The sequence below is a fragment of the Electrona antarctica genome, assembly GCF_951216825.1.
Source record: "Electrona antarctica genome assembly, chromosome: 13".
NCBI lineage: Eukaryota > Metazoa > Chordata > Actinopteri > Myctophiformes > Myctophidae > Electrona > Electrona antarctica.
Window position 1 is genome coordinate 34407151 of NC_136794.1, and position 13063 is coordinate 34420213.

Genomic DNA, 13063 nt, shown 5'->3' on the forward strand with positions numbered 1-13063 from the left:
GCAAGGCGACAACCTGCTAATCGGGAGCAGTTATAGGGGCTCAGTGTCTTGCTCAAGGACACTTGCCACAAGATTGAACCAGGGGACATTCTAACCCTCCTGCGTGTGTACGTTCCATCCATCCATCCATCCATCCATCCATCCATATCCATCCATCCATCCATCCATCCATCCATCCACCCATCCGTGAACTTAAAAAACTAAACTAAACAAAAATAAAGAGATACTGAAATAGAGGACTAGGGCCTCTGGAAATGACTGGAATAGAGCCGGTACACGTATGGATGGACTCCGATAAAAGAATCACAGGAGGAGGGCTGCTTCTTTTAGTGTCTTTACTCTTGAACAGAAGTGCGGTCTATAAATACAAATAAACATTCCTTTAGAATCATCATAATAAACAATCATCAAATAATTCTTACATAAACCAAAATACAGTTTAAACCCATCTACAGTAGGTATCAAACATAGGCATCAAACGTATAATTCTCCATAAAGTAAATCACATTCACATATTCATAACATGCACAAATATATAACAACATGACGGTATATATAAAGGAAAGCACCATATTCTACAATAAACAATAAAGACTTACTTTTACTGTCATGAACACGCACAGTCAGAGAGGAAGATAAAACACAGCTCCTCAAGTCAAACTAAGCAGAAAACTGAGTGAGAAAAGCATGCAAGCTGAACCTAATCATGATTATTACTGGGGCAGCCAATCAACCTTGCTGTGTCAATGAGTCCTTGCATTGCTGTGTCAATGAGTCCTTGCATTGCTGTGTCAATGAGTCCTTGCATGCTGGGTCAATTAACTAGGTCTTTCCTACAGATACAAACATACGTAATTTCACATGCCAGGCAAACACTTAAACACAAATGTCTCTGACTTTCATGCTGTTGTTGTAATTGTTGCATAAGCTCAATCGGCTGTCAAAGTCGGCCTGTCAGTCATTCAGCAGTCTGAGTGAAAAGCGAGAAGGTACATTAATCATCGGGAGGGCTAAATAACATCTGGTCCACTCCCGACATTCCAGAACCTCAGACGGACGGAGTGGGAATGGAAGCAGGCTAGCGGGAAGCACAGGTGTTAATTGATAAGCCTGTCAAGTCCTGCATTCCACTCTAATCAACAGGGGATGACCGACAAATCAAGGTTGATGCTCATAACTTCGCTCCTGTTTGCGTGTTTGTTGTTGTTTTCAGGAGTTGTGCGTCTCAGCGTGGGGCGGCTGTTCAGAATCATAACCAATGCTGTGTTATATTTTCACATGGCATTGATCTATAAAAAAAAAGTTGCAGTTTACATAAAGCATAATAATCACAATAACAGGGTAGTCTTGCGTAGCCAGACAACTATTCCACACACTCCAAATGCTAATATGTTTCCGGTCTGAGCAGCAGAGACAGCTTCTGTTACTCGGCTCTTGGGATCTGTAGTTCCAGACTCTATAGTATAGAGTCTGGAACTACAGCTCCCAAGAGCCGAGTAACAGAAGCTGTCTCTGCTGCTCAGACCGGAAAGATATTCGACCAATCACGATGCGGTGCTCACGGAACGGTAATACCATTGGAAGCACAACCGAGACGGAAGCATATAGTCATACGAGCGGGAAATTCATGTTATCTGTGACGAGGCCGTGGATAGTTTAACACAAATGTATCATGGAAATAACACCGACAAAACTAGTGAAAGAAGAAATAACGCCTAAAAAAAGCAGTGAAAGAAGAACAATACGCTGTTTTGCTTCGAGTATAGATCTTGTTTTTGCAACTGCACCAAGTGAGGGGTTGCGTCACATCCGGTTTATGGCTTACTCATGGAAAGAGCTTCTGCTCTTTAGACTGTATGACGGAAGCATTTGAAAATTGCGAGAGGCAACAGTCTGACCACGCAAGACTACTTTCGGTGTGGACATGACTGCATGCACTTAATAGTTACGCTCACAGCAGGTTCAAGGTTCAAGGTTCTTTATTATTTGTCTCCCGAGGAAGAAATTTGTCTTAGACAAAGGGCCCGCATGCAAACGTAGCCCGTATGCCAATGTCGCCAATACATCTTTCTTGCAACATCAAAGGACCGCCTCCGGTGAGAGCAAGAGAAGAAGACAGGTGGATATACCCGGTTGTCATTGAATTACGGTAGCTGTTTCATGCAAACATTACAGTTACGCAGGAAAAGGAGGAATAGGGAAACAGATAATGCAAAGGAACACAGAATAAAATATAACCGGTGTAATCAGGTACAAAATCCTGTATACATAAATGGTGCACGATAAAAAAAATAGCAATGGATAAATGGCACCATACGGAAGCAGAAATACTGAAAATGTAGCCTTCCCGGGCAGAAACCTTGTATCTCCATATTTTGACGTTGGACTATCTCAGTGGCCACGTACCACCATTATGATATTTACTTAGCCTTGCAGACCCAAATCTAAAGAATATGTCCACATGTCCATGCTGTATGATGTTGGTACCATAGGAGCGATTACAGGAAAACGATCAAAATAACAATTATTCTATATTACAGTTTACATTATACTGTATGTAAAAGTGACTTATTGTAAATTAACTTACCGTACATAATGCAGATGTTTAACAATAATCTAACTCTTGAGAGATGTAAAATGAAACCAAATGGTTTGGTTTAATGTTACACTCTAAAGAGTTAAAGATCTATAAGGGTCCATTTGGTTACCAACTCGCCATCATTTATCTGGGGACCACCTGGAACCCCCTCAAGGCCTTCTGATCCCCGGTACCACTGGTTGAGAACCACTGGACTATCTCGTGGTGGATGAAAGTGTCAGTCTCTTGAATCCCATATGGTGTAACATTTGTTTCTATTGGCTAATGCTTGGCTTTCTCTGAAGGATAGTATAGTGCTGTATGAATAGTTGCACACCTAAAATAGCCTTCCTGAGAGCTCACAACACGCCACGTCACAACTGACGGGAGGCAGTGGCTCAAGAGGGAGAGGGAGCGGCCGCTTGGGAAACGGAAGGTTCCCAAGGGTTCGATCCTGGACTCGATCCCCCCAGAGTTTGGTGTTTGGTTTGGTGCCGCTGTGGAGTGACAGACATGCATGACGTCCATGTGCCAGTGGCACGTCTCCCTCCTCTTGCATAACGGCACGGCTGCAGGCGCAACGCAATTCTACGTGTGTTGTGAGTACAATACAATTTAAGCATTTGATTTAGCAGACGTTCTTAATCCAGAGCCACTTACAGTAAGCAAGAACAACACATACATGGTAATACATCAAATACATAAGAATCATACGTAAGCTATGAACCTAACATCCGTCTAACAGTAGAATATATATATATATAATGATATGAGTATAGCCTGCACCTGCTGTGCGTGCGTGCGTGCGTGCGTGCGTGCGTGCGTGCGTGCGTGCGTGCCTGCCTGCCTGCCTGCGTGCGTGCGTGCGTGCGTGCGTGCGTGCGTGCGTGCGTGCGTGCGTGCGTGCGTGCACCTGCTTTCAGCATGTGAGGAAGTGGCAGTGCTGTGAAGTAACCTGCTACATTACTGTCTGGAGGCATTTGTTTTTACTTTACTGGATTATTTCAGTACTTCTACTCCACTACATCTTAGAGGAAGAATACTTGTTTGTTTACCCCCACTAAGTATATGAAACGTTTATTTTCTGTTGTTACTTTGCAGTTTTTGAATATCATTACAATACATCAGTGGTCTCTCGGTTTTCAACCTTTTTCAAATCAAGGCCCATTATCTATTCAGCATTTGAGCCATGGACCACCATATAGGGCTCTATTTTTGTCCATCCTTATCCCTAAACTACTTTGCTTTTGTTGAGGGACACTGGCCCCTCCTATATTCAGTAGATTTTCGTCTTACACAAACATTAAATTCCCATTGACAATGAATGGAGAATTTACGTCACCACTGCAATACGTAAATGAACCACTTCAGCCATATATATAGGCTCAGGCTCTACAAGCTTGTAAGAACAACTATTTTCGAAAGATATTTTTTCATCCATTTTGAAAACTCTGTGAAAAAGGGGGACATTCTGCGTAATGAGTACTTTTACTTTTGGTACTTTGATCACTTGAACCTCCAGCGTCCACATTCTGGGGGGAACATCATCCCAAAATAGCAGATCTGCGAGACTGTTTGTTTTTTGAGTGGTGCAAACCACTCCAACAACCAGCTTTGTATCTATGTTTGTGTACCTGTGTACGTGTCCGTGCAAATGTGAGCATGGTTACTATGGTTAGTGTGTGACGTCACTGACGTCAGCTGATCAGACTATATAAGACATTGCACCACTCAGTTCACACGGGTGTGATTTGATTTTTGTTTTTGTAGGCGGAAAAGTCCAGTTCTCAGACTATAGGGCTTTCAATGAGTTGTCAAGTATTACATTGACGCCAATACTTTTGCACTTCTACTCGAGTACAGGTTGGAATGCCAGACTTGTGCTCGTCAAAGGGAGGTATATTTCTACATTGTGGCATACTGATATGTTTACTTAAGTAAAATAACGTACAAGTATACTTCTCCCTGCACCCCTTGGGAAAACAGGCCAGGAAGGGAAGGTGTGTGTTTGCTGCAGTTCTTCCTAGGTGCTGCTGCTGTCCCCTGGGAGTGAACTCTCTAAAATAGACCCACATGCCGGCTCACTGTGATGGCCTCCTGCTGTGTGTCTATTCACAGCCTAGGAGACAGCAGGGCCGGCACCACATGCAGAAATGACAACAAAAAACACACACACACACACACACACACACACACACACACACACACACACACACACACACACACACAAAACAGGCCAGGTCGCCCATAGCGGAACGGGTGCTCACAAACCGTAATAACGGAATCGACCCACCTGAAGTCACGGAAGCTGATTGACAAACGGCGACGCCCGAACTATAGGGGTGCAAAAGTTAATCGAAGTTGATCTCCTTCCCCCCCACTTCTTCATCCCTTCCTTTCTTTCGCTATGAAAATAAAAATAAAAACGTCCCAATGGTTGCTTCTTGGCTCACTAAAGAACCCCTGTGCATCTTATACTGAAGACGTTATGCAAACTATTGGTTATTTTCAGAACGGTTTGGAGCAGTCGGAACTCCCACATGACATCAGGTGGGAATTAGGGCTGGGACGTTGTAAATGTTCCAGGAGTGAATGATTTATAAATACCTCGTCAAATTGCAGATCTACAAGCTTATCGCTGGACTGTTTCTTATGCGGTGCAGGAGCTACACTATGTGTTCAGTAAACATTTAACCTGCTGCTACTTAGTAAATTGCACTCTCCTAATTACATGACACAAGTACAAATGAATGGAAATGCGTTTTCAACGGGGAGTGGTTATCCATGCTATGAAAATCCCAGGAGTGGATAGAGTGGATCACATAATTCATACAGTCATGTAATTGGGAGATATAAAGGTCAGAGGTTCTTTGACGAATGACTGTGAGCTTCAGTTCATGACAGTTTCCCATGATCCTCTACCATATTGCCAAATTTCGTGGAAAGCACACATTGGTTGTTTATATTTAAAAACCTGCATAGGTTGCCAATTGTCTAGTGTAATCCTGGGTGCTACACTCCCTCTGCCAACCTGGTGAGAGCAATGGACTGACTTCATGCTTCAATGCATGAGGAGTCCAAAGCAAGCCTCTCTTTTCACCTGACAGGGTGAATTTCCCTGGTTGGAAGGAACACGTTATTTCAACCAGTTCATTTCCCCTCCATCAGGTGCCCCGGCTGTCCAAGGGGAGGCAGTTTAGAGACCAGGGGATCCATTTTCGTCACCGGTAAACCCCTTATCCCTAAACTTTGTTGCCTTTTTGAATAGTTAAAATGGCCAGTCTACAAGCTCACAACATGTCAATGTAGATTGACTAGTTGAACTATTCAAAAATGTTTTTCAAAATAGTAAAAAAAAAAAGGCAAAGAAGTTTAGGGATAAGGGGTTTAGCGGTGACGAAAATGGAGCCCATAGATTAGTGCATATTACGGGTACATGCAAACTCCACACAGAAAGGCCCTTTTGCCAACCCCACCTAGGGTATGGGCGCTGATGACGCAGAGCAGACCCCCCCCCCCCCAGCGGGCATCGAACCCAAGACCATCTACTGTAGCTGTGAGGCGACAGTGCTACCGACTACGCCACCATTCCCCTCGGGAGACATCCTTTATTCTATCTGTCTGAGATGGTGTCCTGGAAAAATGAAAGCTGTAGATCGAATGACTTACTTTTACTTCAAATCCCTAGGGCGCACGCTGAGTTTGGCTAATCCTCTTCTTTTCTTTTTTCCTTTAATGCCACCAATTCCTGGATTGCCCTACAGCACATTTTAAAGTTCGTTTCTGTGCCGTCGTTTGCACAGTGTAAAGCCATTGTTTATCTGTTCGTAATTGTTTTTTGGCCTACTTAGTAGTATTTATATATTTTAGCTTCAAAGTTTTTTTATTCTGTATTATTGATTTTATGTTTCTTCCCCATGGTTGTTTCATCACTGTACAGTAAATGAACCACAAAATACATGATATTCTGAATAACAGCAATCATATCTCAACAGGAGGGGATGAGTGCTTGAAGTGAAGGCATGGTGGGAGTTTCTTCTCTGTCCCGTTTCGACGCCGTGACAGAAGATAGATGCTTTGAGAGGAAAACGGAGGAGAGGCGAGGGACGATGAAGCCTTCTTTTCAGAAGGTAATCAAGCCATTCTCTGCAGGGATCCGTGTGGGCTTTAACCCATTCAAACCGGGAAAGCATCTGTGCTATAGCAGAAAACTGGTTTTGGAAAAGTGGTTCTCAGAAAATAGCAGATGTACAAGCTCACAGTGCGTCACTTTGTGCCGTGCTGCAAGCTTGTACATCTGCAATTTTCGAAAAATCTTGAATAAATTCGATTTTTTTTTAACACATCTTCTTTCCTGGGGTGCGGGGGTCCCTGGCAAAAAGAAAAAACATTTTCAGATGGGGGAGGGTGCGCAGCCAAATGCATTATTATAAATCGGGGGGTTCGAGAACTACTGATTCGGAAGGCACCTGTATGGTTCTCAGGCCTTAAGGAGTTAAACACAGCTCTATACACCTAATCATCTCCATTCACAGACTCGAAACGAGTGTTCAGCCTTCAGTGTTTGACGGTGAATGCCACAGGGCTGTGTTTGCTGTCTTAATCAGCGGTATATACTGTAGGTGTTTGTCCGGGTTGTTGTGAAGCCGCCGCACCCGTGGCGAAACGGAGACTGACGAACCTCGTACGAATTTCTGGGAGCCCTCAAATTGTCCCCTCATAAAACGTTTACATTGTCCATTCTTTACGGGCTTTGCGCCTTGCCAGTGTGAAGTCTTTAATCTCTCTCTCTCTCCCTCTCTCTCTCTCTCTCTCTCTCTCTCTCTCTCTCTCTGGTGGGCATAGATTAATTTATTTAACCGCGATTAATCTCACTGCATTCCTGGAGTTAATCGCGATTAAAATGGCTCATTTGAACTCTTGAAAATATGTGTGCGCTACCTAAATAATGACCAGAAGTAAGTCCTTGTGAACAGGTTTAGACCAGGAGCCCTAATTATGGATACAACTAGCCTATTAATACCTTATATTTCATATTGTGAGTTTGTAGAACTGTTCACAGTGTTGCCAAGTCTAGTCATTATAAGCTACTTTGGACTTGTCTATCTGTAAAGTTTTACAGATAGACAACATTGAACAATGATGTTCGACAGTCAGCACTATAGTATTATTTTAGACTTATTTTCTGACTTTTTCGGATTTTCCGACTTGATCTGGCCTGATAACATTTTCATAGACCTGGTTGCTTATTTCTCTCTGAGTCACGAAATGTGGCAACCCTGGTCAAATCCGTGTATGTTGTGATCATGATGTTGTGATGTTGTGATGCATGGATGGATGGTGGTTTAGCTTAGCACACAACAGCTAACATGATGCAGCAGGCTGCTACCTCGATATGGAATATGGATATGGACTTATGGCTCCATCGCTGACTCTTTCTTTTCTAGTAAGTAGAACTTTTTGTTGGCGTTGCTGTTTACAGTCCCTCTCACAGACTACACAGGACTCCGTCTCCGTGCAGTCTTCATGCTCCGCCTCTTCTCTACAGGGCGCGTTTGGAAATACCACACCGTAGCACACTCGCCTATTAGTTTGCATTGCACAGTGGGCTCAGTGGCCGGGTTATATATATATATATATATATATATATATATATATATATATATATATATATATATATATATATATATATATAACCCGGCCAATACAGGCTGATTACCTCAATGCCACGGCGTATCAGGGCAGTGGTGAAGGCAAAGGGATGCCCAACAGAGTATTGTAGATTGACATTTCTGTTTTGAAAGTACTATATTTTGATTGATTTGTTGTGATCCTAATTTCTTAATGGCATTCAGATTAAAACATTCATGATCTGAAAAAACTGAGGAGTAATTAGTGATTTCTTCAAAGTATTCTATTTTTGGAAATTCTGTTTTAGTGGGTTTTATGAGCTGGAAGCCAAAATTGTGTAAAGCTAAACAAATAAATACTTTAAATAATGTATCTATATAATCTATGTTAAACTTTTTGAATGGAACTATGGAAATAAATCAACTTTTCCTTCCTACCTACCTACCCACCCACCCACCCAGGAGTGTGTACATAGTTCAGTGCACCAGGACAGGGGGATTAGGATGGGGTAGAATCGGTAGATGGTGCTGGCATGTGAGCTGATGTAACAGCAACCCATACAGTATATTGGTTTTGGCCGATGTACTGAGGTGAAAGTGGCAGAGAGCCTGCCATTGGCACTTCAATAGGACATCAGTGATTTGTCCCAGCATTGTCACGAACAAACAGGGGGAATTGCCAAGAGTGTGACATGGTGCCAGGTGCAAATTGGCCTCATTTCACACAGGCAAATTAAGGCGCAAGCATGGGGGAGACTTTTCAGGGAAAGTGAAGAGTGAAGTGTGAAAAGGTCCTATCTGTATGGGTCATTATTCTGCTTGTGTGTTGACGGTGGTATTTGGTCCACATTATCATCATGGATGGATGGTGTGAAAACGTTGTCCTCATGCGACACCTCTGATCTGCTCTCCTGGGCCACGGTTCTGTAGCCTGGCTACAGGATCAATCAATAAATCAATAAATAAACAGTAATTTCCCCTTTTGAGTGTCAGTCAGTCAGACCCCCTGCTACTCGGAGAACAATGGGCCCCTGCTGTTAGACACGGACACATCATCTAAAAGAAACGGCATGTTCCCTGTATCGAGACAGTATCAAATAATTCTCTCTCTCTCTCTCTCTCTCTCTCTCTCTCTCTCTCTCTCTCTCTCTCTCTCTCTCTCTCTCTCATTAGTCACATAATGCTGTTACCTCGCACTGAGATGAGCCCCCAGTCCCTCCGCCGGTGCTAATTGTAAATGAGCTGTGAGTCTTGTGCTGTGCGTGTGCGTGTGTGTGTGTGTGTGTGGGGGGGGGGGGGGGGTGGAGGGGTGGCGGCGAGTCAACCAGAGCATTGGGATTGTTCCCCGAGCACAGCGGGAGGGCAAAACCACGGCAGGTAAAACCCAGACGCTTTCTGTGACAAATAGCAGCTGCTTTGATGTCACTTTTCCCCCACCATACCCATTGTATCGACTCAACACTACTACATTTTTGAGGGGCGCCAGCCCCTCCTATACACAGGTTTAATGTTTGTCTTAGGTCAATGTTTGTGTTGTAAACGCATTGACAATGAAGGGAAAGTTTACGTCATATTGTGTCATTTACGTCATATTGTCCCTTTATTGTTAATGGCGTTTAAGGTTTGTGTTTGCACCATTTGTTTTATATCACCATTACATCACCTAATCAACATGAGTTAGACTTGAATATGTTAGCGCTCACTTCACACAGGTGTGATTTTTGTAGTTGTAATTTTGTCCAATCTGTATGGTAGAGTATATACAATATACCATATACAATTGGGGTAGTTTGATCTCCCTGCTCTGCTATTGAGACATATACATTGTGTCAAAGGTCATGTCTCACCTAGACGTGTGAATCTGACACACATTTTGACCTGAACTTCAAGATTCAATTTATCCCCTGAGCAAGCAGGCAGGCTCTATTGAGCTATGTGTCAGCACTTGTGCAGGAAACCGGGTTCAAGTTCGAGACAAGTTACATAATGCTGCTTTAAGACAAATTAAAGGCATGGTATTGTTGGGTTATACCAAGCTTTATATTCTCATGGCAATTATTAATACTAATAACTTGAATTTATATAGCGCCTTTCAAGAAACCCAAGGACGCTTTACAATACAGAAAAAATAAACATCAAACTAATTGCCAAATGCCTGAGCTAACAAATCTCTTCAGTGCAGACTTGAAAGAGTCCAATGGCAAATGTCCAAGGGGAGAGAGTTCCAGATGGCAGGGACTGCCACATAGAATGCTTGCCTCTATCGCAGAGGGTCTGCTTTTTGCGTGACTGATGGCGAGGAGCTCCATGTTCGAGGACCTCAGGTTCCGCTCAGGGGTGTAGTCCTTGAGGAGGTCTGACTCCTCTGATGATTGCTATATAGAGTGTTTGTTACTGAATTACTGCCTCCCCGTCTCCTCCTTCCCTTTAATAAACAGAACATACATTTCCAAGTGGGTTGCCAATTTGTGATTTCAATCAGAATCCAGTTTCAGTTTTGTCTTCTCATCTGTCATTTCACTTCCAATTTCACTTGTTTATCTTGTATGCATGAGTTCTCTTTTCTGATTGGATACAATTACTACGACCACCCGTGATTTTGTGTTTACTAACACGTTGGAGAGACAGGGAGACTCCTGTTACTGAACAAACACTGTTTATTAACCCATTTTGACCTGAGATCAGATTCTAAAAATGTCTTCTACATCCTGACAGTTTTCTGAAAAAGCTATGATTCTATCGTTCTTCGATTTTTCAAAAATAGCAGACCTACAAGCTCGTAGCGCGCCACTCGGTGGCGCGCTATGAGCTTGTAGATCTGCTATTTTTCAATAGCTAAAGCATAACATAATGCTAACACCAAAAGGGGTAAAGAGCTGAAGAGACAGGGAGACTCCTGTTACTGAACAAACACTGTTTATTAAAGAGCTGGAGAGACATGGAGACTCCTGTTACTGAACAAACACTGTTTATTAAAGAGCTGGAGAGACAGGGAGACTCCTGTTACTGAACAAACACTGTTTATTAAAGAGCTGGAGAGACAGGGAGACTCCTGTTACTGAACAAACACTGTTTATTAAAGAGCTGGAGAGACAGGGAGACTCCTGTTACTGAACAAACACTCTAGTGGCAATTCTCACTATCGCACTATAGAGCTATATATTTGAATAAAAGACGATGACTTACTGCACCTTTAACTGGTAACTGGTACTTCCTTTTGGTATCACGTGTCTGCTGAGGATCCAGCCGAACTTGGGCGATAGCAAAAGGTGACGTGAAAACTTGGGATGCATGATTAATCGGTCGTCACATCGGACCAACCATATCCCTATCTATGGTTTCTTATTATCACTTTCCCTCCCGACACATATGCGGGGATCGTGAGGCCAGTGCCAGTCAAATGCACAAAATACCACAGTAGAAGAAGAGATCCCAGGGCAACCAGGAAGTGTAGCCCCCCAGCACCATAGAGTAATAAAAGGATAGAGACCGAACCGGAGCATTAGCCCCCCCCCCCCCCCCCCCCCCCCACACTATTAATTTCGATGGAAGTTGCTCAGTGGTGTTTTGAAGCACCCGGAAGACTGCCGGAAGTACAATTATAACTCATTGGCTCGAGTGAGCGGAAGTTAAGCCCGGAACGTCCGTCCACCTCCATAAACGTGCTGCAGTTCCACTTTTCGCCAGTAGGTAGTGGCAGCTTCAACGTTGGATAGCCTTACTGGGGGCTTACCCACACTACAGTTACTCTAGGCTGCGGTAGACCGTCCACGGATGTAAGAAGAGGGAATAATAAGCTTCCAAACACTGGATTTTGGCTCAATTTGAGCAGAAAAAAATAATAATAAGTGTGCACGGGTCGGATGCGGGTGTCTGCATGTGAGTAAAAGCAACAAAGAAAATCTAATTTTAATTGGAGAATAAAACAGAATTCCACGTTCCTGGCATTAATACGCTTATCACAAAACTTTACTGCCAGTTTACAGTAGTCTACCCAGTGTAGTCTGTTCCTGTTAACATTATGCTGTCGTGCCTACTTCTGAATCAGCCGTCATGACTCACATGACCTTATGAAAATGTATATATTCTGTGCGTGCGTGCGTGCGTGCGTGCGTGCGTGCGTGCGTGCGTGCGTGCGTGCGTGCGTGCGTGCGTGCGTGCGTGCTAAAACTTCACAACCTGTCATCATCCTGTGTCACTGCCATGCTGTCATTGTGTGACCTGTGTGCTGCAATTCAAGGAAAATGACCAGTCACCATCTCCGTCATTTGAGAGCCTTCAGGATAACAACAGAGGATGCTAAATAACAGGCTTCTGCAACAACATGGCTCTGCATGGCACAAGTTATGCCTGATTTATCATTCGCTGTACGGCGGCAGTTGTTGTGGGTCGGAAACAGCAGTTGTGGAAAGTAACCATTAAGTGCATTTACTCAACGACTGTACTTAACACTCTTAGTGCCGCCAAGTGGTTCAATCTATAACTACGCTACGGTGCCAGAGAATTTAAAATGATGACGTCAGTTTCATCCGGGTCACACAGCCTCTTACATACACAAAAGGAGGTGGAAGTTGTTTTAGCAGGAGCAGACATGTCTTAGCTTTCAGCAGAAACGACAAAAAAAACACTATTTACATCTGAACGTCGGATGGATTGGACAAAAACAATGACTTTGGAGAGAGAGAGAGAGAGAAGGTTGAGTTTAAAACAATATGTGTCCTTCAAACGAGCAATGAAAAGAGCAATGGTCACCAAAGTATGGCTATTTTCAGTGGTAAACACTGCTATTACACTGCTGTCGAGCAGATCATTTTGACATTGTATTTAACATTTCAAGCACAACTCAATACAAAAT

The 13063-nt window shown here is 43.3% G+C and overlaps 1 protein-coding gene across 1 annotated transcript in view; it reads left to right on the forward strand.

The window, feature by feature from the left end:
• LOC306934939 (ephrin type-A receptor 6-like) overlaps nucleotides 1-13063 on the forward strand; it is a gene marked incomplete at its 5' end in the record, with an annotated part of 395442 nt that overhangs the window by 18706 nt on the left and 363673 nt on the right. Inside the window, one exon of the mRNA XM_079517761.1 lies at nucleotides 6663-6708. Coding sequence (XP_079373887.1) covers nucleotides 6663-6708 — 46 coding nt within the window. The remainder of the gene's footprint in view (nucleotides 1-6662; nucleotides 6709-13063) is intronic.